This window comes from Pelobates fuscus, chromosome 8 (assembly GCF_036172605.1).
Source record: "Pelobates fuscus isolate aPelFus1 chromosome 8, aPelFus1.pri, whole genome shotgun sequence".
Classification (NCBI taxonomy): domain Eukaryota; kingdom Metazoa; phylum Chordata; class Amphibia; order Anura; family Pelobatidae; genus Pelobates; species Pelobates fuscus.
In genome coordinates, this window is record NC_086324.1 from 56,327,702 (window position 1) to 56,355,087 (window position 27,386).

Consider the following 27,386-nt stretch of genomic DNA (forward strand, 5'->3'; position numbering starts at 1 on the left):
AGTGTCCAAAATAGTTCCAGAGGATTGCTGCCTTTCCACCGCTGAGCGTTCGACGATTTGAAAATGGCGACTTTCACGTGTTCATCAAACGAACGAGGACCACCATGCCTTTCGTCAATTACCTTGTGGTTAACCGCAAGGTCTGGGAGGTAAATGAGCGGCACACGACCTCAGTGGGAGGTCGGGTGCTTCGGTAGTTTGTTCGGTTCTTTGGAACTGCACGAAATAGGCGTACATACGCATTTTTTAACTAAATGCTGTTCCTAGGAGGCTTGTTAAAACAGGGATTTCGTTACAGCCTTTTTGATGGCCTTTCATGTTTTTTATGAATGGTAAAATTACATAAATGTATCATATGTATCAAATCAATACCTGTGACTCCCCTCTGTCAGCTGATCAATCAACTGTCAAATTGACAAGCAAATATTAATCTATAAATAAGAGCCTGGGTGGACTAGGTTGCCCATTAATTCAGCAATACTATAAAGCAAGTTTCCTCTTTCATAAGCATTATTACCCAAATGGATTTATCCAAACAAGAAAGATGGTACGCGGTGGAACAAAACCTTAATGACTGTAAGGATATATTTCAATGCTATTTTGGCTAATACAGGAAACAAATTCATACAAAACCCAAGTATGCTCGGGTAGTGTAGTTTTAAATTCAGTCCCTAAAATCTGGCAAAAAATTCAAAGAAGTATAAAGCTCAGAAAATGTATCATTAAATTATATCTTATAATATCCAATATTTAAATCTGACCAAATGACACATTATAGTTATACATAGAATTGAAGATATAATGATGGGCTCAAACATAAATTCATTTGAACAAATATGTATTAAATTTGGCTTGCCAAGCACAGAACACTATAACTACATGAGAATCAAAAGTATCCTGGATAAAAGTCAACCTAAAGAATATTTGGAACTATATGGTGACTTAGGAAAACTAATGAAGGGTAAAGAGATAATAATCTTTTAAGTAAATGTAACATGTTGCTGAAATACTCAGATTTTCTTAGATCCCTCCAGGGTGACATGCAGTCTGATTACCTTTCACTCAGGATACACTCAGGATACCCGCAGGGTCCGGTGTTCTATCATATCTCCCTACCACCGAACCAGCTGTACCACTTCTGGGTCATGCAGCCCTATCGCTTCCTGTTTACATTTTATACATTTGTAAGCTCTGCGTTCCATCTGCTTCCGGGTTTGCGTTTCATTAATCCCCAACAGTGCGAACTGCATGTCAGTGGTTATGGTGGTAGGAGGCAGTGGGTCTGCAGTTCGAGCACTTCAAAACATTCAACATGGCGGCGCGCTGAGCTGCACGTGGAGGGAGGGGAAATAAAATCACGTGACTCGCCAAGCAGATAGATCACGTGACAGCTGTGCCCCGCCCAGCCCTCTGGGAGGCTGGACGGAGCTAACCCGCCGCTTGTCGTTTTTGATTGGTCACATGGGATGCGATGTGTGCGGTGATTGGCCGGGTAGTGAAGCCGTATTCCGTGTGACCTGTGACAAGCTGCTGGCGGGAAGCGTTAGACGGAGGTACCGGGAATACATAGAGTATATGGGACAGGCATGGCTCCTGTGGGCATAGGCTGATCATTACAGACAGCCTTGTTGTGAGACCATCAGGGGTGGGGATTAAAGTAGGAATTGGCTGCAATGTGAATGGGGTCTAGTCACCAAGTAACAGGTGGTACAATTCAGGATAATATAACCCAGCTGTGACTATACCCCATCAGGAACTACATCCCCCATAATGCTCTTACACCCATAATAATGGCAAAGCATCATGCGAGATGTAGTCCACAACATCTGGAGTGCCAAAGGTTGCCTACTCCTGTGCCTTGTTGAATATGTATATATTGGGAATTTCTGCCAAAGCTTTGCCGTTTCGGTTTAAATGTATTACTGTTTGGAGTTTCACCAATAAATCGTTAAGTATATTACATGTTTTAGACCAAATTAGCTGAACTGGAAACCTAGCTCACGTGGAGACATTTTTCAGTTCGATTTTACCAACAATTCATATTTTAGTGCTTATCTAAGACTGAACGCTAAATGGCAAGATTTAGGCAACTGTAACTGATTTTAAACAAAAATCAACGTCGCCACTGTAGTCCTGGCTTTTCTATTTTAGCCGAAATAATTTCATTCAGATTTCACTTAAATATTTAGTGAATAACTGCGCATCCCACGTTTTCCTTCTAGTTACATGCATGGAAGTTGTGTGCTGTTGTGTAATAATTGATACCCTAGGACAGGAGTCCCCAATTATTTTTTCCCATGGAACCCATTGTGTAATGGGCTGATATGTAGTATGTGGCAGTATTACACTGTATTAGGGAAAGTTTTCTTCTTTTTTTGAAGAATAATTTCTCTTTGGACTCTTTAATGGCATGAAGAAGTCATAATAATTCAAGGAAATATGATTCTGGTTACCCATTTTCTACTATCCTTAAATTCTTAAAGGATTACACCAAGTACCATGACCACTTAGTGACTTTAAGTTTTTATAAGCACCATTTTTTGAATGAAATGTGGCTCATACAAATTATTACCCCTCTGGTGTAATTCTGCCTTCGTCAGCGTCATTTGGGCATCATTAGCCAGCCCAGAGTTCCGGCTTGCTAACGTTAAAGGAACACTCCAGACCCCTTAAGCACTTTAGCTTGCTGAAAAGCTTTATGTGTGAAGAATGCAACCTATTTTCTTAAAGTTTACAAAAAGTGCAGATTTTAATACAAATGTACACTTTTACAAATTAACCTGGTTACATGGCCTGGCTTTTAAAGGGACTCTCCAGTGCCAGGAAAACAAACCGTTTTCCTGGCACTGCAGGTCCCCTCTCCCTCCCACATCCCATCCAAGGTTGCTGAGGGGGTTAAAACCCTTTCAGTGACTTGCATGTATCCAGCACCGATGGCAACGGCCGCGCGCGCATTACACCAGCATTATTCAATGCTTTCCTATGGGGATTCCGCAGACGCTGGAGGTCCTCATGCATTACTTGAGGACGTCCAGCATATCTTAAAACACTAAAAGTGTGTTAAGAACCCGGAAGCTCCTCTAGTGGCTATCTCATAGACACCCACCAGAGGAGGACTTAACACTGTTAGGCAATTAGTGCAGTTTATGAAAAACTGCACTAATACACTTGCAGGGTTAAGGGTAGTGGGAGTTCGCACCTAGACCACTCCAATGGGCAGGAGTGGTCTGGGTGGCTGGAGTTTCCCTTTAAGCCGACTACAGGTCCTGTTACTTCCTGGTTTGGTTAGCTCAGCGGAGCTTAACTCAAGAGGCAACGATTGACCTGAACACCTGCCTTGCAAAGACTTCTAATTGAGCTACATTGGGAAGACTGTGATCTGACAGCCACTGAAAGTCTGGCCTGGAGTTAGAACGGGAGGGCTTGCAAAGGCTGCAGACAAAAGATCTGCAGGTTTTGCAAGTTGTACACACACTTGTTATATGATAAGGGTACTTTAGTTTAAAAATAAAAAAGTGAAAAACATAATTTAATTTTCCTTCAAAAGGTGGACATGAGCCATGAAACTGTTCGAGAAACCAAGACTCTGCAGGTCCAGTTTGTCCCGGATGAGGATGTCCTGGAACACATCAGTGATAAGCAAGAAGGTATGAAATTCCCACAATAATCTTTGCTCAGGTTAAAGATCAGGAGCTGGTGTGTGCTGGACTGTATGTGTAACATCTGTCATTTGGGATTACCGGCTATTTAAGACCATGATCTATCACGTGGTGCTCAACAATATGTATTGTGCATATGTGATTAAAATTTTATTAGCTGAACTCCATATTCATGTATACCAATTTTACATAATGCTAGGTAAAAACTCTTTGAAGGCTATAACTACATTAATCCAGTATGGGATTATCAAACTTCCATCCTTAAAGGAACAGTCCAGGCTACAGCTGAACACAATTTTTAGTGCATGGCAGAAAATGTTGAAAATATTAAAACAAAAAAAACTTGCCTTTAAATATCCTTTTTGTGGAAAGTTCTCTAACGTTACAACTTCTGCAATTAGCTTTGCCAGATTACAAAGTAACACAAATCATCATATGAAAAGAATATGATGTAAATGTGGTATTTTTGTTCACCATACAAACAACGCAATAAACTGGCAGGCTTCCCCAAACTCCAGCCCTCCAGATGTTGCTGAACTACAACTCCCATGATTCTCAGCCTATCTATTTCATTCATAGAATCATGGGAGTTGTAGTTCAGCAACATCTGGAGGGCCGGAGTTTTGGGAAGCCTGCAATAAAGGATCAACATCTATTGTTTACAAGGATATTTGGGTGGGTTCCCTTTATATCTTGTCCTCTTCTACCTTTTAGTAATTGTGGAGGTTCACATATACAGATGATAACATGTTCAATCGCATATAAGTTAATAAAGGATTTGTGATTTTATACATTTTAGTATTCCCATTGTGGAGGATTTTTTAAATTTTTTTATATGATGTTTTGTGTTACTACTGTTTGGGTTAAGCCCTTCTGTTAGGTATCCCTTTTTCCCGATCGTTTAAGTCTTCTTCTTTTTCTGTAGACCAATTTTATTTTTGGTTTTCTCAGAGTAGAAAGAAGCTGAAATATTAAAGCCAATAATGGGGCTGTTGATGTTTTCTATTTGAGTGCAGAAGTATTGAGCAGCTGTTCACATACAATTATGGCTGAAACGGGTAAAATAACTTTTTATTTCTATGTGTGTGTGATCACTACGTATAGAGTTTATATAGAGAAATTGAAAAATGTATTATGATGTTTGTATGAGAAAGTGTTCAAATTATTGTTTACTTAAATGTTGTTTTGGTTTAGAAATTTTTTTTTTTTCCCTTCAATTTTCCCTAGGGGTAAAACTCCAAAGTATCACTGCAGCTCAGCGTATTGTCAATGTAAAGAAGTTAATTAACAAAGTTGATGAGATCTTTGATGAAGAAAACCCACAGGTCTGGAAAGAACAAGATTATGTGGAAGTGTTGGGAGCGAATACTGAAGGTAGTTCAATAAATGTCCAACTTTTTTTTTTTTTGTTTTGTTTTGTCCACGTGAGTTTGCATCAAGCTTTAGGTTGGTCTCTTAATATTGCAATGTTTTATATTTGCAGATGCCATTAAGGAGGGCTCAGTGGCAGGTGGCGGGGAACTGTATTCCTTCTACACAATCAAGCGTTCAAACAAGATGGCGAAGCTTGGTAAGTAAATTCATGCGAATTTGAAACATTAAAAATATATATATATAACATTAAACATTAAAAATATATATATATATATATATAAATAAATAAATAAAATGAGAAAAATACCGGCACTCTAGGTCTTCCAAACAGTGTAGTTTATTTTCAGTTAATCCAAAAGGTCAACGTTTCAGCCCTGGTTCAGGGCTGAAATGTTGACCTTTTGGATTGACTGAAAATAAACTAAACTGTTTGGAAGACCTAGAGTGCCGGTATTTTTCTCATTTTATACCTTATTGCTGCTGGGCACCAGGCTTTATATTTATAAGTTGGAGTGCAGGAATTTTTGCTCTCTATCTCTATCTCTCTATCTCTCTATCTCTCTATCTCTATCTCTCTCTCTCTATCTCTCTCTATCTCTCTCTCTATCTCTCTATATCTCTCTATCTCTCTCTATCTCTATCTCCCTTTCTATCTCTCTCTCTCTCTCTCTCTCTCTCTCTCTATCTCTCTCTCTCTATCTATCTATCTATATATACACACACACACACACAGAGCTCAAATGTTCCACTCGCCATTGGCGAGTGAAAACGTAGCACAATTGAATAGAGCTTCACTCCTGTGGTGTATACCATGGCTGGTAGTGGCAAGTATCTGTTAAGGCCTGGCTAGTAGCATAGGACTACAAATTTCTAAGTCATGTATATTTGTATCTGGAAAGAAATTAAGAGGCTGCTGCTAAATATCAGTTTCTCTGATTTTACTTCTTATAGGTATGTGTTTGAGTAAAATGAACATTTTTGTTGTATTATTTAAACTACTGACAACATTTCTAGCAAAATCCAAAACAAAAAATATTATAATTTTGAGCATTTATTTGAAAAAAATTACTACCAGTCAAAATGAGAAAGGTGCAGTGTTTTCATACCTTGTATAATGCAATGGAAACAAGTTCATATTTGTTTTTCAAGAATACAATACTAATGTTTTTACTTAGGAAGGGTTCAGAAATCAATATTTGAATATTTAAATCACAGTTTTCATGCGTCTTGGCATGCTCTCTGCTATTCTCTCACATTGATGTTGAGTGATGTTATACCCCTCCTGGCGCAACAATACTAAAGCTAAAGTGTGAATTGCATTGTATTAGAAATGCATTTAACATTTTGGGCCAAATGTGAAAAATTCTTCCAGTCGTCTACATTTTCAGTTTGCACATTTTGGTATTTTTGTATTTGCTAATCCTTATATTGAAGAACTCTAAAATGTTAGCACTCCATAATAAAATGGAATTACTATAATATGTTTTATTGTATCGTTAGCATCGGAAATGGCCAGAACACCTGGGAAGACGGTGACATTCTCTTTATCACATAGTCCAGAAAAAGAAACAAGTCCACCGGCTATTACTAAGAGTATGTATTGCTTAATAATCCACATTTCTGTGTCAGTATATCGAACTGTATACTGCATAAACTGAAAAGAGAATATTTTTATACTTCTCTTGTCCTATTAACAGAACAATCTGCTACAAACAAAACTCCATCTAAGGTAAGCAGAAATCCTATCCTATTCATTTTTTTTTTTGTGTGAAGTGTGACCCTAGTACTAAACCTATCATTTGATTAGGATTATACAAATAGAGTAATAGATGTGATTTAAAGGAACGCTATAGGCACTCAGACCTTTTCAGCTCATTGAAGTGGTCTGGGTGGAATGTCAATGTCCCTGGAGAAGGAGTTTCATTAAAAACATACATAAAAACTGCACGTACACAGAAGAGTCATATTAAAGCAGAATTGTCACTAAGTGAGCGTTTTGTTTTATCTGTAGTTAAATAGCTAATAGTTGGCAATTGGTTGTGCTTATAATATTTCTTGAAAAAAAATATCACTAGTTTGCTTTTAATTCACATGCCGCACTGGGCACTACGAACACAGCATATAAATGAACTTTTAGTGTAATATGCAAGGCACATGTGTGATTACAGCACAACTGAAGCATTTCTCTGTAGATGTGCGAGTGCAAAATGTGATGATGGAAGGTTTTTTATTTATTTATTTTTCCCTTTAATTCTTTATTTCCGTGCAGCTAAAATTATACATAGTACAAAGAAAAGCACACATACCTTTCACCTAGCAGTATCAGAATTTCTGTGGCAGACGATGAAAAAAAAACAAAAAAAAAAAAACATTTTTAAGCCTCCATCCTTTGCCACATTTTGCCAGAATTAAACTTGAATATGGGACAAAGAATGTTAATATTTCTTTGTAGTCAAAGCGGAGCTTCAGACTTGTACCTAGAGTGTAGCTGTGACACAAACTCTGTGCATTGGAATGACTGGGAATATTTACTGCTAAGATGGAAAACGAATCTATTTAAAATTAATTCCTTATGTTTTAAGGTCAGAAAAAAGGAATTCATTTCTACAACACCCCACCGATTAAGGAAAAGACTGTCAGGTGTGTGTGAAGGGAAGAGGGTTTAAATATAAATATTCATTTATGGTTCTCCCTTGGATTACCTATCAGACATGATCCTTTTTTTTTTTCTTCTTCTTTTTTTTCTCTAAAAAAAATGTGATTTAGCTACTGATAATTCCTCCCCCTCATTACCAATTGAACCTAGCTGAAAGCAGACTGACAGTTAAAAAAAATACCCCCTGACCCGGCCCAAACCAGTGGGCCAAGATCGACCAGGGAGATCAAAGGATGCAGGGCCGATGCTAAGTTAACACTGCCTAAACAAGTCCTATTATGGGCCTGTGTGGAGATCAGAGATCTCCCTCACCGGGCCATTACACTGTCATGCCGAGCGGCATTGGGAGCAAATAATCTCCCCACCCGGCCATTGAGATTATTTGCTGTCGGCATTGGGAGCAAATAATCTCAATAGCACTAGAAGCCCAGTTACCATGGCAACACTCTCGCTTGTCTGAAACAATCAGCAAGAGAGCACACTGAACCCACCAGACCACTAGGATGTCCCTCTCCCTTGGCCAAAGATAACAGAAAAAACAAAAGAGAGGGGGGAATAAAAAATAAATATATATATATTTTAATTGTTTTTAATTTCATTACATTTTATATTAATACAACAACCCCTGTTCATACATACTAAAGCCCCATATATATATATATATATATATATATATATATATATATATATATATACACACACACACTAAACCCCTCCATAGACAATTACATACACAACACCCTCTAGACACACAAACACTCTTTACAGCCCCTAGACACACACTACTCTGTACAAAAAACTTAATCCCCCTATACATAAACACACACACAACAGCCCATGTACATACATTATAGCATAAAGATGCACTCACACAGCAGCCACTATACACATACATGTACACTACACCCCATAGACAAATACACACATGCTTTCTCGCTCTATAACTGCTAGCAAACACACACACGATCTCTATATCTCCTACATGCACACACTTTATAGCTAGTGGAATCACATGCACACTACAGTCTCTAAGCACATATAGTACACCACAAACACTCTCCTTTACACACACTACACCACAAACAATCACCTCTACACACACACACACAATACCACAACCCGTCTGCAACCACAGAACGCCTCCCTACACATGCACAACACCTTTTACTGGCCATGTTCCACTCTTGTTGTATCCCTGTTATAGAGACTCTGTGTAAAACAAGCACTGCTCTTCAGCAGAGCTCTATGTATGCGATGTCCTGGAGGAACAGTAAACTAACATGCACTTTGAGGCGGTGTGTGTGTCATTGCTAATGACATGACATGCCTCCTCCCTCCTACTGGGCTGCTTTTGCTTTAAATGCCTGGGATGAATTATTTTTCCAGTCCGGCCCTGCCCCTGAATGTGAGGTTGGCAACCTACTGCTAATTAAAACGGCACTGTCATGGCCGAATCCCCTGTTTTGTTTAGTTTTTTAACCCCCCCTCCCGACTCCACTACATCCAACTGACCCCCTAGTTACCCCCAAATGCCCGTAAGCCCCCCATATAACCTATTTTTAAAATCTTTATTTTGTGCCTGGACCGATGTTAAGGACGCCTCCATCGTTGTGTGGGTAGATGAAGTCCCTGTGGGACACGTCATCTGCCCACACTAGATAGCGCTGTGAGATTCCCGCACATGCCCAGTTAAACAATTCATTAATTCGTCAGAAAAACGAAGGAATGAATAGAAATTTCAGACGAACAAACACTGAATATCCGTTTTTTTCTTTTTCGTCTGATTTTAAAAAAAAAAATAATAATTTGCGCTACAAGTTCGACAGGTATTATGGTTTTTATTTGGCCTTTTTGGGGGCTGAAAAATAAAGATTTTAGAAAAAATAGGACATCAAATGGTAAGTTTTTTTTTTTTTTTTTACAGGTAGTTCTTTTATTTCCCCCTCACTATTTTTAGGGTGAGGGTTTAGTTAGGGGATTATATTTAATTTGGGTGGGTGGGGGGTGACTAGGGGCTTGGGGACCCCTAGTCACCTTGGAAGGTGGCGTTTTCATTTAGGGTCCCCACCCGCCGCTCAATAGGCCCCCCCCTCACTGTCTTTTATGGCCCCTACCCGCCGCTCAGGGGGGGGGGTTACTAGAGTTTTTTGGCTGCTCACTGTTTACTAGACATGCCCCTACTTGCGGTATAGCAAGTAGGGGCAGAATTTACTAATACTAAGTAATCTTTACTTAGTATTAGTAAATGTGGCTGAAAGACCAATTTAGGTCTTTCAGCCTTTTGGTAGATAGCTCCCTAAAACCGTGGGAATTAGGGAGTTATCTACTAAGTAGCTGCAAGATGCAGCCGCGGCACAAAATAGGATCGGAGTTTCATTCATTAGAATGATATTCCGATCCGAACAAAGTCCCGAATTGCGTTCTAACACAAATGGAGAAATGGAGACTCATTCTGTTAGGACACAATTCTGCAGTTTTGCCGGTGTCCTGTCTAAATGACAGGACTTTTGGGAATACTGACGGGAAGCATCACGGGAACACTGAGGAAAGGTGAGAATTATGGGAAAATTTCTCTGACCACTAGAAATGAAGCACACTTTGATACTCCACTGGTCAGAGATAGTCCGGCATAGGAAACCTCCATAAGACAAGTAGTCTATACTTTGTCTTATATTTTAAAGAAAACTAGAGCAGACAGGAATAAATAAAGAACAGATCCTGACAGAGGGAGAGAAGAGGAATCAATTAAAGAAAGGTAAGTTCAGCATGATAGTGCCGCTTTAAGTTATGCATTTTGGTGATTTCCAATTAAATTGTCTTTTTGTGATCATTTAGTGAGTTATTGTACCTGTTCTATAGGTACTAGAGCCCTTAAAGGGGCATGTATGATTACTGGAGGACAAACTCACTTTTAGATGACTTGTGAAATCATTTAGCTTTGTGTCTGGTCTGTTACACAGCTCCTAATTTAAGATCTGACAGTGAAAGCGATTACTCTGTTTCTGAATCCGATGAGGAACCACAGGAGGTTACTTCTCAATCCAAAACACCAAGCAAAGAGTCTCAGACCCCTAGTAAAACTCCATCCAAGAAAGGAAAGAAAAAAGCTGAAGTAAGTATATTTTTTAATACCAAGAATTGTCTCAACACACCTAAGAATAGGCGTATAGTGTATGTTACTGTCACAATGTTAAGGACCAAGATTCAGTTTGTTCTTTTTATGTTTAAGCACCAAAGTAATTTGTGTTTACTCTGCTAATCCTTTATTGGAACAATAGTTGTGTAGTAGCTGTCACATACCAGACAGGAGAGTTCTTAGTATAGAACCCTCTAGCATTTCATATGTTATGTAAAAATAAGGGTACAAGCCCATGAAATTTCTGGCAATATCCAACTGACTAGCCACATCAGTCCCTGAGAGGACATGCATGTGGGGAATTTCTAAAGTATAATCCTTAACCTAACTCTAATCATAACCCTAATCCTAAAAGAGAACATGTAGGAAGCTTAAGATATATATATATATATATATATATATATATATATGAGAAGTGTCAAAGACAGACACTAGGGGATAACCTTTGTAGAAAATGTTAAATAAGAAAATGAGAGAGCATGATCAGTCCTAATAGTATCACTAATATAATAAAGATGACAAATATAAAATATACCATTTAATGGGTATAGTTAAAAAAGGTAATAACCTCAAAACACAGGGTAGAAAGGGGGGATTACTAAAAATTCGCTATACAATTACTATATAGTAGAAAGTATCTAATTGGTAGAAAATAAAAAAAAATAAAGTGTAAATATACTGGTATCTAGATTGCCCTACAAGAGATATGTTGTAATGAGAATTGTAACAATGAGATCGAGTCCCTAGATAGGAAGTGCAACAGAGTAGAAAAAAGTAGCAATCTGTAGCAATAATCAGTACAGCTACCATATATCTCATGTGTGGCAAACTAGAAAGGAAAAAAGGGGGTAAGTAAATCCTAACAAAAGGGGAATATCGCCTAAATGTCTAGATAAATCAGAATCTAGACCGGGGGATAAATGCCTTTTAGTATATCTATTTAGCAAAAGCGAATATAATGACAGTGCATAGAAAAAGCAGTATAAATGGTGGGACAAGTGGAATGCAGTATATATACAGGGTACATTGCTGAATATTTGAAGGTTAGCAAAGCTAAAGTATAAGTAATGGTCGCTGACTAGATATAAGATAAGGAGCACTAAACCTTGAGACAGTGCTTAAAAACGCGATAAAAAAATAAAATTGTAATTCCTCGCCTTTTTTTTCCTCCGTGTTTTGAGGTTATTACCTTTTATTTTATTTTATTTTTTATTTTTTTTAACTATACCCATTAAATGTTATATTTTATATTTGTCATCTTTATTATATTAGTGATGTTATTAGGACAGATCACGCTCTCTTGTTTTCCTATTTATAACCCTAATCCTATCAATAGTGTTCGGATTAGGCTAGGATTGGTATTACTCTGGTATTTGATATCCGCAGAGGGAATCCCTTATAGCTCTCTGCACTTTACAATTGCAGTATGATAGGGATTATTTCCTTCTATGCTGCTGAATCATATTATGACAAGTTATCAGAATACCATTTTTAATGTTCCCTGCAGCCATTATAACTCACAGGACAGCCTGCATAACAGAGTACTGATCCCCCCTCTGCTGCAGGGGCTCACATTGAAATCTTGCTGCTACACAGATTATGATGCTTGGAGTAACCCTTTAAATGACTTTATGCAGACTTATCTGTTCTGCAATGCTCTTGATAAACCAATTTCTACGGACGTGTGACATTATCACTGAATGAAAGCTGGGAAAGCACACTGTTGTGTTGCATCTAGTGTAAATTGCTATTCACACATTTATTTAATTTTTTACGTGTTTTATTTGTTGTGGTTTTTTTTCCTTCATTTTCAAACTCTAAATTGCACTTCTTGTGTTTTGCAGAACAATTTGGTAGAAGAATATTTTGAAGCTCACAGCAGTTCAAAGGTTTTCACTTCGGATCGGACACTGCAGAAACTTCAAACTCCAAAATTAGATCAGGTATATGAAGTATCTCATTTCCTTACTGTCACTTCCTGTAGTAGTGCCAACACAATGTTGATCCACTTACGTGAGCCCTGTACCTACACTTTAATTCAGCGAATCACAATGCTGGAACTCATGTGAGGTCTGGTCCCTGACTTGTCCATGCTCTTGGAAAAACCTCACAGGACGAGATATATTAAGATACTATGTACAGTTCAATATACATGGGTGAGCCACCTGTAAATTTAGTGGAATGGCCTCATTCTCATTCTCTCTCTGGTAATGCGCAGCACACTTGGCTGCTCTGTTACCCACACCATTATTTGTTTTCTTTGAAGCAGTTGCAGGAACCAGTTGACGAACAACAGCTCTGCTAATGGTGCTGCTAAATTTAAAAGAATTCATATAATTTCAAGTAGAGAGATAGCACACCATAAAATATAGTGTGGTGATCCAGGAGCTAACACAAATATAAAAGGGATAAAATACAAGTGCTAAATAATTGGTTAATAAATAAGAAAATCCAAAGTAGTATAAAAGTCCTTGGTGGAATACCTATAGCATAAGTGACCCTAACCCTGCTTGTGAAAACAACACAGGGCTGATGGTACTGATGTCAGATAATATACTATATATATTAATTATGATATGTAGCCGAGCATATCAGTATAAGGAACTGATTGCTCAATATTGAAATGTAATAGTGTCACAGTGTTGAAAAAGTAACTGGAAATGTAAATAAAGCCGATAAATTTATTTAAAATATTCCAAGTATAAAAATAACGATAAAAATCAGAGTGTAGCAAATAATCCAGTATATAGGGAATTAATTCAGCACAAAAACCTTCAGTCCAGAAACCGATGGATGAGGATTGTGAGAGTAGATCTATCCTCTGTGTCCTGGCAGCCGACGGTGTGCGTGTCACACTGCGTTCCACCCCAACCTCACATCGAGGGGTGAGCTCCGGTCTCACGGGATGATGTTAGTAGCGGGTCCGGAATCAGAAGCAAACAGGAATACTCGCGGTCAAATTCCACTGGCAAATGCACAAATGCACAAATGCACTAAAAGGACTTTTATACTACTTTGGATTTTCTTATTTATTAACCAATTATTTATCTCTTGTATTTTAGCCCTTTTACATTTGTGTTAGCTCCTGGATCACCAAACTCTCTTTTATGGTGTACTATATCTATGTTTTATAGGATTTGGTGAATTCCTTTTTTCCAGTTTTAGAGCTAATCTATCAAGCTGTTAAGCTAGAGCTAATCTATCAACTCTGTCTTATTCCCTCTTTCCTTTCTGTAATATTCGTGTTTGAATACCAGAATTTTGCACTTCATATCATTTTAAAATGCATGTACACTATGACCTCTTAATAATCAAATTGTCTGCATCCACAGGAGACATTGCGGAAGCTTCTTGAACAGTCACCCTCCGCATTTGCTGGTGAAATTGAAAGCCTGAACAAGCAGCACGAGGCTCTGTTTTATAAATGGGTGCTACAGATGCAGTGAGTTGATTTGATAATGTTGTTAATGTGTTTATGTGATGGATTTGGGCTGCTAATAATTTCTATTCCAAACTGCCTCCAGCAGACTTTGCACTTTTCATAATTGCTCTGCTTTCTCTTATTGTCTTGATAACTTGACTTATTTACAAGGTGGAAAACCTTTTCTGTTCACCAAGATAATTTACGGAAAAGACGGAAATGTTTATAGTGACGAATACCTAAGTCCATAATTTTATAGTGATTCAAAACTGTTTTTTTTTTTTTTTTAATTTTTTATTTTTGTAGTGCATAAGCTTATAACAGATGGTCGCGAGGTACCCCAAAGGCATTCCTCCAACGCATTATAAACATTTCAACATATGGGTACATGGGAAATCTTGCACATTTTTTGTTTAGAGATATTTCAAGCAATGAACACTAGAGAGTCTAAACAGCTGAATGTGTCTCTTAATTTAAGGTAACATCGCTGGCGTTTTAATTCAGCTAATTTTGAGCAACTTCAAGTAGCATTCAGTTGGTGTAACACTAGCTTAGTCTAGCTTTTTACAGGTATGGGTACAAGTTTAGTAGAAGGGTCACAGCAAAGTTAACTCTGCACAACAGGAGACATACATTGCGCTGGCTGACTACATAAGAGAGATGTGTCTAGGTAAACCGGTGCTGCACCTATGAGTCATATTAAGCAATTGGGCGACAAGACAGTAGTCTGGTTGCCAACCGGGCACTTGTCTAGATTAATAACAATTGACATAAGACATTTACTCAAGTGTCAACTTGGCTTGTACATGCATTTTTCCCCCTTCGCTGTTGCTGACACTGGAATTTTGGCATAGCAGGTATTGAGAGTCCTGAAAACATTCGCTTGGGCATGTGGGCATCCCAACACCTCGGCGGGGTGCAGCCGAACCGTCCTCTGTCCAGCGTACCTGGTGGGTGTAGACCTTGGGCAGACCATGCGTCGACGAAGCTTGGTGGTGTGAGGTAGCGTGGTGATGATTGTCGCCATCTTGGGTGTTTGGAGCGTTGTGGTAGTCTTTCATCCACGTTTCCCCAGCGTCTGTGGTAGCAGGTACAGTCCGCAGGGCATTGCGCCAGTTCTAGGGATAGTTGTCGCTTGTCCTGTATTGGGTGCCGCAGCAGGGTACGGGTTGCTTGGTGCAGGTTGTCGCGTAGGCCAGGTGGTGCAGACACACTGCAGATGTCCCCACAGTCTGGTTCCCGCTCTTTTAGTTGCCGCCATTTTAGGTTAGGCCTTGGGCCTTCACGGTGGTTCGGCAGTGTCTCCATGCTTGGTTTTGCGGTCAGGACCGGGATCACCCCCCCGGTCCAGAGGGGGGGGGTCGGGACCGGCTCCGCCGGTGTTCCGTTGCTTGTCAGGCTCCGTTGGGCAGGATAGTGGAGTGGCGGCCGTCCACTCCACTCACCGCCAGGCTGGCCCCCACCTGGTGTAGCAGGGACCTCTCCTCCGAGGGACTAGAACCCCAACGGCAAGCCTCACCTCGGCTCCGGTAGCCCGTGCGCATTGAGGGTCATGGGTGCTCGTGTTCAGGCATTGATTTCTCCCACAACTGCTGATTAATGGGTCTGTTACACTGCTTTAAGTGTAGCTATATTTCCATTAAAGGGACACCATAGGAACCCAGATCACTTAATCTCAATGAATTGGTCTGTGTGCACTACCACTGATATTTTTCTTCTGCTCTAGAAGACAAGGCAATGTTTACATTGCATGGCTAAACACACCTCTAGTCTAAGGGATAATATTCAGGAATTCATTGGGAAGAACTTTGTTATTAACAGCATGGTTTTATGAAACATAGGTCATGTCAAATGAAGAAGTAAGTAGAAGTATAGATCAGGGTGTTGCAGTGGATGTGATCTACTTGGATTTTGCCAAGGCATTTGATACAGTTCCTCACAATAGGTTAGTCTTCAAACTAAAATAAATTGGTCTAGATGAATATTCTTGTTTTTGGGTAGAACATTGGCTTAAGGATAGAGTACAATGAGTTGTCATTAAATTAGACATTTTCAGGCAGGACAAAAGTGGTGTCCCTCTGGGTTCTGTTTTGGGACCGCTTCTATTTAACATATTTATAAATGATCTTGAAATGGGCATTGAAATACATGTTCTAGTGTTTGCAGATGACACACCACTTTGTAAAGTAACATGTGAGCAGGATATTGCTTTCCTGCAGAGGGATTTATATAGATTGGGGGACTGGGCACTAAAATAGCAGATTATATTTAATGTAAAGAAATGCAAAGTTATGCACTTCTGGGTCAAGAATGCACAAGCAACTTACACCCTAAATGGTAGTGAATTAGGGATAACCACACACGAGAAAGATTTGGGAATTGTTATAGACAACAAATTAGACAGCAATATGCAATGTCAATCTGCAGTTGCTGAGGCCAGTAAGGTTTTGTCATGCATAAATAGGGAAATAAATTCTCGGGATGAAAATGTAATTTTGCCTCTTTATAAATCGCTGGTAAGACCACACCTTGAATATGCTGTGCAATTTTGGGCACCTGTTCTAAAGAAAGATATCATGGCACTAGAAAAAGTGCAAAGACGAGCTACAAAATTGATAAGAGGAATGAAGCATTTTAGTTACGAAGAAAGGTTAAAAGGAATGAAGCATTTTAATTACGAAGAAAGGTTAAGAAATTTAAATCTCTTTAGTTTGGAAAAACAGCGCCTCAGTGGAGATATGATAACATTATACAAATATTTTCTGGGCCAGTACAAATTGTTATCTGGAAATCTATTCATAAACAGGGCTATGCATAGGACACAAGGTCATGCATTTTGGCTTGAAGAAAGGAGATTTCATCTAAGGCAAAGAAAAGGTATTTTTTACAGTAAGAACTATAAGAATATGGAATTCTCTGCCTGAAGAGGTGGTTTTATCAGAGTCCATACAGATGTTGAAACAGCAATTGGATAAATACTTCCAAAACAAAACATACAGGGATATACTTTTTAATTAGTGGGGTAATAGCTGGTTGATCCAAGGAGATATCTGATATCTGACTGCCATTTTGGAGTCAAGAAGGAGGTTTTTCCTAGTTTGTTGCAAAATTGGAAGCGCTTCAGACGTGTTTTTTGCCTTCTTTTGGATCAACAGTAAAAACATATGTGAGGAAGGCTGAACTTGATGGACCCAAGTCTCTTTTCAGCAATGTAACTCTGTAAGTAGTTGTTAAAGACAGCCACTAGATGGTTCTTCCTTATTGACAACAAAGTCAGACTCGGTTCTTGGCATTTGACAATCTCATGCATTGAATAGGAGGCACCAAGTTTAGACCACATAAGCTAATGTACTGGGGTCTGGTTTTCCTGAGCATTCAAATGGTTAGGCTTGACTGAGAGTGGTAACCATATCTGTAACTGAATGACAAATGACCGGGAGAATTTGCTGGCAGTACTATCACTTAAGCTATTTTGTAAACACAATTTTACTTTATTTCCACAATCAGCCTTGGATTCAACATCATTCTCTTTGGCTTGGGATCCAAACGGAATCTCATAGAGAAGTTCCGAACCTCTCTGCTTCAGGATTCTCTCCACATTGTTATCAACGGGTTCTTCCCAAGTATTACTGTGAAATCTGTAAGTGTTGTAGCTCTTTAGCTCTTTAGCTCTGAAACTTGCTAAATCATCCACAAAACATGGTCACCTTTGCTTAGTTGTCTATTTATTTAATCTTTACATCGTGCTAGAATAAATGCTTGCAAACTAAAATGCGTATTTTCCTGAAGATCCTTTCAAGCTCCTTCAAGTTGAACATCACATTAGGCATTGTACGATAATGTATGACTTTTTGGGCAGCTTTGCTGCATCTTACACCTTAAAAGTAAAGTTCCACCTAAATAACATCAATATTTGATCTGTCTTGGATCTTTATTTCATTTGTATTTCTCCAGGGATTTCTCAGGAATTGTCTTCTTTTCCTTCCACAGATTTTAAATTCCATCACGGATGAAGCCATTGGACACACTGGGACATTTCGAAGCCCCCTTGATCAAATGGAATTCATAGTACAGATGTTTAAAGACAGTAAGTAGAAAAACTAAAGCCCATGTTGTGCATACCAAAAGGGATTCCGCTTCACTGAGCTATATATGATTCTTTTAATTATAGTGAACTAAATTCTTATGGTAACCTATGTCAACGAATGAATCCAACGTTGCTGTATGTGTGTAAATATCCTATCTATCTATCTATCTATCTATCATAAACATTTTATTACATAAAAACACAATTTACACTCTTCTAGGTGTAATGTAATATCTCATTGATCATCTGCTTTTATGAAGGATTACCTTCAAACATAACTCAATTACGTTCTCTATGCCAATTAGCAGAGTTGATTTAAGTTGTATAATAAATTCTCAGTACTGTATTCATTGCACATCTACATATGTAGTATATGTAGTATATATATAACTGCACATGGAACCACTAATCTGGACACTCCAAGCTAAATAAATCCATACAGAAATTAATTTTATATTGAAGTATTCATCTATAGAATCAATAACACCACACTGACTACACCGTCCGACTTTGTCTGTGATTAAGCATTATTTTTTAATTTATTTAACTTTGAATAGATTCCCCTCACCTCCACAGTAGACTGCTCTAAAAAAAAACATATATTTTGCATCAGAACACCTGTTAGAACGCAGACATTCCAAATCACTAGATTAATTTATTACACAAAGGGATTACAGATATTAAGCCAAGTGAACTAAACTGGAAATATGCGCAAACTCGGCTGGTTTTTCTAGCTGTGCTCTTTTGACTTCAAATTCACAATTACACTGACCGTTACCCAAAGCCATCCCTGAGTAATTGTTAAAACATGCTAATCCTATATACACTTTTTTGTGGAATTGTTTGCAGATCCATCCCTTGAACTGTACCTTCTTGTTCATAATCTGGACAGTCAGATGTTAAGAGGGGACAAAAGTCAACAGGTCTTGGCACATCTAGCGTCTGTACCTAGGATCCACCTTCTTGCCTCTGTTGACCACATCAATGCTCCTCTCTGTAAGTGGCATATTTTTAATGTAAAGTAATGGTAGTCTGACTTGAGTGTACGTGATTGTCTTTTTGGTATTTTATATATTAAATTTTTACCATGATGGATGCAGCTGATGACCATGATAGGGCGCTCCTATAATCCAATGGTAGAAGAGAAATAGATTTTGAGAGATTGTAATGCATGCAATAGGTATGTGTGCTATACGGTATACAAGAAAGGTGCAATATAAACTATGACATCTCCACTATGCATTGCTAAACAACATGAGGGAATCAACCAGGTAGACATCTTAAATATATGGCAGGCCCCTGTGAGACTAAATTAATTATGGTGTGTTAGCTAAGTGATAAAAACAAAAAGGTAGGCAACTGATAGCAAACCTTAAAAGAAAACTAACACTAGCTTAGAACCACTGCCAGGTACATGCTTAATGGTAAATAACGTCAGAGTCCATACAGATGTTCAAACAGCTACTAGATGCATACTTGCAAGAACAGAATATTCAAGGATATAATCTTTCAATGTAGAGGGTAATAACTGCTTGATCCAAGGATAAATCTGACTGCCATTCTGGGGTCAAGAATGAATTTCTTTCCTCGTTTCTTGCAAAATTGGAAGTGCTTCAAACTATTTTTTTTTTTTTACTTCTTCTGGATCAACAGCAAAAAACAAATGTGAGGAAGGCTGAACTTGACGGACGCAAGTCTCTTTTCAGCTATGTAACTATGTAACGTCAACCGTTAATCCGATGCCACAAGCGTGCTTTAAATTGGAACCGGTACTGCAGTTTTCCACAAGGCACCCGGTGTCACTGCTCCAGTATCCTTTCAGGTTTAAGAGACCTGTCGGACCACGGAGATTTATGAAACAGCGTTCCAGTCCTTCTGCTTCCCATGCCCAGGCCGACTGACGAGGGTTGGCTTCCCAAGAGTTCTCCATTTTGCAGGTAGTTTTCCCAGGGTGTGGACAGCTGGTGGGTGTTGTGTCCATCGTGGCTCTCAGCCCAGAAAGGCAGCGTTGCGCCGGCGGAGGCCTTCTGTGCTGAACGTAAGGTTAATGATTGTGCTTCCCGACGGGACTCCAATCAGCTCTAGAAAACTGCGCAAACCACATCAAAACTTGCTGGGAATCTGCCCACCCAGTCGTTGTGGCGCCATTTTAACTCCGGTTTTGCAGAATTAGTCAGCACAAGTGTTAGCAAATCAGAGTCCACAGTTGTTGCACCCTTGATGGGGACCAGGATAACCACCACCAGTCCAGGGGAGGGCGGGGTGGGGGGGGCAAGTGGGGCAGGCAACATTTTTTTTTAACCAGAGTTAAAGGCCACTCACCATTTGTTTTTGAGCAACACTCATTGAGCTTCTTCCATGACCTCAACAGATCCAATGCATTTGTGGCGTGCATCTTTGAAAGAAGTGACCTCTTAGCTATGAGTGGCTGATATTCAGTAAAAGTAAGGGGCCCCACGAGTTCTTATAGTTGAGAAAAGTGGCCAACGTTATCAGCTAACCTATGTGTCCAAAGCGGACTCATTCCTGCCAATCATCGGGGCTGGCTAACTCTACCACCTCTCGAACATCAGCCCTATCCACCAGTGGGACATGGATAATATTGCTGTCTTCACACCTGCTAGCTCTACAGCACTGGGAATGAGATAGCCAAGGGGCCTGCTCTTCAGTGCCAGATCCATGTTGAATGTGTTTTCTTTTCACATGTTTTAATTTGCTGCAGTTTTTTTGTTTTTACGTTGACGTTGATTACGTAATCTCAATGGGTCATTAGAATACCAGAGAACCATGCTATTAAGAATGGACTTCTTTGCGCTGCCCCAACCCTGGATTTATGGAGCTGTGCTTTATACATTTAAGATGGGCTAATATTTTGCTTTTATCCATAGAGCATATAGCCTAATATGCTTGCTCCTCATGTAGTTAACATCCCATGATGACTCTCCTATCGTAGACCTTCTTGTAGTCCACATAAGATTTTCCTTATGTCTCCAAAAGTCCCCGTGGTGGTCTGTGATACAATCAATCTTGTAACAAGCAAGTACTTAATTCTAAGGCTTTTACATAATTGACATTTGTATTTTACATCATCCCATTAGTATCTGGAAGTAGCCTATGTCTCCTGCCCTAATATCTTATTAAAGCCTGCAGGTTGACACAAGCTTCTGTAGTTTATTAACCTGCAGCATTATCTTTCAGGCTGACATGTCTATCTACTGTTATAAAGATCTTCTTTGGGATTACCTTATCTTTTTTCACTATATCCTCATGGGGCCTGGCTGTAGTTTATATCTTACTGAACCTACTGGCGTATTCTTTTTTTTTTAGATCACAGGTTTACTACAAGCATCCGTAGTTTCTCATCATTCAGTCTTGCCTTTATACAAAGGATACGTTTATTGCTTTATAGTTTTATCTGTTATCATGTCTCAGCTGTAGATGTAACTCGTGCAACTACTTCTGTAGTCTATTTAAACATAAAAAAAATCTAAAGGTTTATCTTCAAGACAAGGATGTATGTTTTATACCTTGTGCAACTCTGCATTTCTGTCTTATACTTATTGTGATGTGCTAACTCACCTGCAAAAAAATAAATATATATACAAAGAAAGCAACGACAAACAACGACAAGGTTATGGGCTCCCAAGGTTCATTGATGTATGTGGGAAGTGAAGGCTAGACCCACTGGTCCGATCACACATGAGCTACTGTAAATAAAATTGCTGAAAACTTATGCTGGCCATGATAGAAAGTTGTCATAACACACAGTGCATTGCAGATTGCTGTGTATGGGGCTGGGTAGCTGTTGACGGACCATTATAACCCCCTCCCCCCTGTTCACTGCTGCAAGCTCCTTCAGTGGAATGTGAGTGTCAGAACTGGACTCTAAAGCCATGGAAGATGGTTGCCTGATCTGATGAATCTTTAGATTCTTTTAGATCGTATGGATGCTTGTGCATTGTTTTACCTGGAGAATAGATGGCAGCAGGATGCACGATGGGATGAAGGCAGGCTGGCGGAGGCAGTGTTATGCCCTGGGCAATGTTTGCTGGGAAACCTTGGCACCTTGCATTCATGTGGATGTTACTTTGACATCTACCACCTACCTAAAGATTGTTGGAGACCGCATGCACCCTTTCATTGCAATGGTGTTCCCTGGATTCAATATTAGGCAGCTGGTTTTAATATTGTGGCTGATCACAGTCACAGTGTGTGTGTGTGCTGTTTTTTTTTTTCCTTTCTTTACAGCAGAGCATTCTACCAGCATGTTAATGCATAGTAAGGAAATCGAATAGCTTTTACTTACATAATTATGTTTTTTTTCTCTCCTTCATCAGTGTGGGACCAGTCTAAACAGAGTCTGTATAATTGGTTATGGTATGAGACCACTACTTATAGTTCCTATGTAGAAGAGACATCCTACGAGAACTCACTGCTGGTGAAACGCACCGGAGCACTGGCTCTCAGCTCCCTCACTCATGTGATGCGCAGCCTCACCCCCAATGCCAGGTAAAACTTTGTCCTCTTTCATATTTGTTTCAACCCTAACACTAATTCAGTCCTGCACGATTTCATCATTATTATTAAAAGAACATTAGGAAGTATGACATTAACAGTGGCCATACAATAAATATTCTATGCATTGTGTTCCAAGAAATAATAAATTACAGTAGTATAGGAAAGATTGGTAGATAGAAAAGAGGGAGAAGGGGGTAGAAAAGAAGGAAAACATATTGTAGGTTTTTCTAGGATTTTTTCTTTTGTTATATTTGTGTCTGTTGAACAGAATGGCAATTCTTCCTTTCATTAATTTACTGTGCTGCATACAAATGGGAGTCTTCAGAAACAGGACTGTAAAAAAAAAAAAAATTGTGTCTTGAAATGACTGTTTTGACACCACAATCGAAAATGTTTTATCAGTCATTTGTTAAATCCAAATGGGCCATATTCAGCCTGGAGTATCACTTGAACAATGATCTGTTTGTATTTTTTATTTCCTAACCGGAAGAAAGCTAATCCTATATATGTCTTGTGTTTCCAGAGGCATTTTCCGGCTGCTTGCAGAGTATCAATTGGCTAATAAAGACAACCCTTCTTATTCAGGTACATCGAGAAACTCTTCCCAATTACATCTAATTTAAAAACAGCTTTTAACACTTTGCTCTGTACATCTTACGTATGTATTATATAGCTGAGGGTGTTTCCATGGAGCATTGGAAGAAGGTTGTCTGATCTGATGAATCACGCTTTTCTTTTAGATCAGGTATATGGTCATGTGCGTATGCATAGTTTACCTGGGGTAGAGATGGGTCTTATACTTATGGGAAGAAGGCACAAGGTGAAGAAGGCAGGCTGACAGAGACAGTGTTATGCTCTGAGCAATGTTCTGCTGTGAATCCTTTTATCCTAGAATTCATGTGGATGTTACTTTGACATGTACTACCTACCATGTACAACTCGTTCATGGCAGTGGTGTTTTTCCTTGATGGCAATGGCCTTTTTTTGGCAGGATTACGCACCCTGACACACTTCAAAAATAGTACACACACTGCATTCATTATATATGCACACACTACATTCACTATACACACACTCACTGCATTCACTAAACACACTACACAAACACACTATGCATTCATTATATACAAACTACACAAATACACACTGCATCCACTACACAAACACACACAGCTCCCCTGTCTAAACACACTGCATCCACTACATGTGGCATGTATATTTTGTGCATTTACTTTTAGAAATAGTTTTTTTTTTTTTTTAAATGGTAAATGTACAGAATATTGGCAAGTTATCGGCCTGAAAGTTCACAGATTATCGATATCGGCTCAGTGTACGTTCACACAGTTATTGCATTCTTTCAGTGTTTTTGTTTCTTCTGCAGGCCTTTCCTTTCAAGATTTCTACCAGCAATGCAGAGAAGCCTTCCTTGTAAACAGTGACCTAACACTAAGGGCTCAGCTGACTGAATTCAGAGATCACAAGCTGATCCGTACAAAAAAGGTAATTTGATTTCATAGCGTTTATTATAAGTCTGCTGAAAGTAAGTTTTATTAATTTGGGTGTCATTGCTTATTGTGAGATGAACTAAAACTTCACGTTTATTGCATGCCTAGTAAGTCAGTAGTCTGCAAAAGATTGGTGCGTTATTCACTATGCCACTACAAAATGTAGGAGAAAATTTAAGAAATAATAAATCTCCCTGTATTTGATGGTTGGGGGGACATTCATAGGAATGGATTGAAGAATGGGTGGGGAAATGTACATGTAGTGTGGGGAAATTAATTGGGAGGGTGTAGAGTAATGGAAAAAGGGGTTTGTTTCATCTAGAGAGGGAGGAGGGTGACCAATACATGAAGAGAAAAGAATAGGAAAAAATGTGTATCAATATTTTTCCAACATGTTCCAGCGTGTTTTATTTTGTATCATATCTTATAAAATAGTGCATATTTATATCACGCATAACAAAAATGGTTAGATCATTTGGCGACAGAGGGAGATAATAGGTAATATATTCCTCTTGAAACAATATTGATGACTCTTATCGAGAAATGTCATCATAGTAGATGTTTGATGGGATGGGGGTGGGAAAACTGCCTAGGGCCAATAGTATAGGAAAGAAACAGCACTACTTTTAAGTCGATTAAAAAAAAAATAAACAACAAAAAAAAACAATGCATAAGTAGGTTGGTCTGGTCTGGTCGTCTTCCACCGCTTTTAGTCTGCCTGTGAGCTGATAAGCTCCTCTTTAATAAGGACAATAGCTAAAGCAATTGTTTTACGAATGTCCTCCAACGAAGTCTGTAAACTGCCTCTTGTAGTTGGAAGGGAAACTTCCACCACTTCTTTTCTAGTTGGCAGTGCATTCTATATGTCGAGGAGGTGCTCTCTAGATCAAGTTGAGAGATCGTTCACATACCATACTGAATTGTGTGGGCTTGCAAATAAATTGTGGATGTTTAGAGTAATGGAGGGTTTATCCACACTGCTTCTTGCCCTTTCCACCAATCATGTCCAGCCTCAGAAGTACAAAATGAGCAGTTTACTTGGTTACTTACCTGAAAAGAGACATGCGTCCATCAAGTTCAGCCTTCCTAAAGGGCCATTATAAGCACAACAAAGACGTTGGCTTAATCGAGTCATAAACAGCTACTTGGCTTCTGAAGCAGTTTTGATGTATAGATCATGCCCTTGCAGTCGAACAGCTTAATTATCTGTTATTTAGGAGTTAAATCCTTTTGTGTGGGTCACACACAGGGGAGGTCTGCTAAGGGTGACATAAACAGTCTTCCTGCACATTTCCTGTAAAGAGAGATCTGATGTTTAGGTACTTTATTGCACATTCTGTTTACTTCTACTCTGTTAAGAGCCTGCAGGAGCCCCCTGTGCTGATTGAAAATTAAAAGCACACTGTCCTGATTGAAAATTAAACCATTTTACAGCCAGGCTGTGTGAGGACACAGAACCCCAAACAATGCACAGAGGAATACTTGAGAACAAGGGTAGGCAACCTTCGGCACTCAAGATGTTTTGGGCTACATCCCCCACAATGCTCTTACAGCCTTAATGCTGGTAAAACATCAAGTTATAGTCCACAACATCTGGAAGGTTACCTATCCCTGCTATAGAAGGCGAATATAATACATTAAATTACATGGTTATTTTGTAATCAATCTTTATTTAACCCTGTTATTGTATTATAATATGAGCTTTAGGCAGATATTATGACATTGGCAGTGAAACGTGTGTGTATGTATGTATGTGTGTGTGTATATATATATATATATATATATATATATAATCTGCCAAATGAAGCCAGCACTCAAGGACTTGTAAAAAAACTAAAAGGGTTTTAATCCATAGAACTTGTCAACGTTTCAGTTTACCTCAGCAAATTTTCATCAGGACATCAAAGTCCTTGAGTGCTGGCTTCATTTGGCAGATTGTATTTTTGTGCAGCTGAGCACCGGGCATTTAACCAAGAGGAAAGCAGGAGTGCAAAACACCAACAAATTGTGTGTGTGTGTGTGTATGTGTGTATGTATATATATATATATATATATATATATATATATGTATGTATGTATATTTTTTATGAATTTTACTACTGCATCTCATTTACGTTGTTGTTTTTTCGTTTTTGTTTTTTTATTAAAGGGTGCAGATGGAGTGGAATATTTGTTAATCCCTCTTGATTTAGGAACCTTGACAGACTTCTTAGAAATGGAAGACAAGGAGTCCTAAACCAGTGAAATGCAAGAGTTCATTATTTCTTTTTTTTTTTTTGCTTGTAAGTAAATGTGGCATTCTTAATTATTTGCCCGGACAAGTGACTGTATTTACAGTTTGACATATTTCTCAAGAACCAATTCTTCAAAGGAATCTGCAAGCGTTCAAAGATTTTGTGGCAAAAACGTTACTTAAGTTTCCTTCCTCAGAAACAAAATGAATATCTGTACAGATCTTTATTTTTGTAAGGATATTAGCAGTATATGAAATATTTCAGTACTATAAAATATTTTGAATTCTATTTTCATCGTTTTAATTTTTTTGCCTTTTTATTTTATTTTTTACATATATATAATATATATATATATCTGCATGAAACCAATCTTCAATTCTTGTCAAATACTTTTTTTTTATACTGCCCAAAGGCATTGACAAACACCCGATTTTATTTACTTTTCTTTCAATATTTTTTTTTAGAAAATTAAAAAGGTCAAATTCTGCAGTTTATTAGTTTGATAGACTTTTATATGTGAAATAATTCATATAAATGACCTGCTGAATATGATATCGTAGAGGTCCTGACAAAATCTTCCACGTACATTAATGATAAGAAAAACGGGTGGCCCTCCTTGGAAAGTGCCCACAGAAGGAGCATGTTGGCATTCTGGACATCCTGCCTCCGGGCAGACTTTGCAGAGAGCACTGCGGAAGCAATCTCTCAGTGATCCTAAAACACACTGCAATCGCATCTAATGATGTGCTTGCTCTATGCTAGTTGGAAATCGTATTTGCCTGTAGTGGTGTCCTTG

The 27,386-nt window shown here is 38.7% G+C and overlaps 1 protein-coding gene across 1 annotated transcript; it reads left to right on the forward strand.

The window, feature by feature from the left end:
* The first annotated feature begins 1,463 nt into the window (after window positions 1-1,463).
* On the forward strand, window positions 1,464-26,877 carry ORC2 (origin recognition complex subunit 2). The gene is made up of 17 exons (XM_063428704.1): window positions 1,464-1,553; window positions 3,548-3,647; window positions 4,887-5,033; window positions 5,143-5,229; window positions 6,534-6,626; window positions 6,731-6,762; window positions 7,616-7,673; window positions 10,650-10,801; window positions 12,670-12,768; window positions 14,158-14,267; window positions 17,754-17,886; window positions 18,237-18,333; window positions 19,183-19,329; window positions 22,671-22,842; window positions 23,375-23,436; window positions 24,233-24,351; window positions 26,506-26,877. Exons 2-17 carry the CDS (start codon window positions 3,554-3,556, stop codon window positions 26,590-26,592), a joined length of 1,689 nt encoding a protein of 562 aa, XP_063284774.1. The 5' UTR covers window positions 1,464-1,553; window positions 3,548-3,553; the 3' UTR covers window positions 26,593-26,877.
* The last annotated feature ends 509 nt before the right edge of the window (window positions 26,878-27,386 follow it).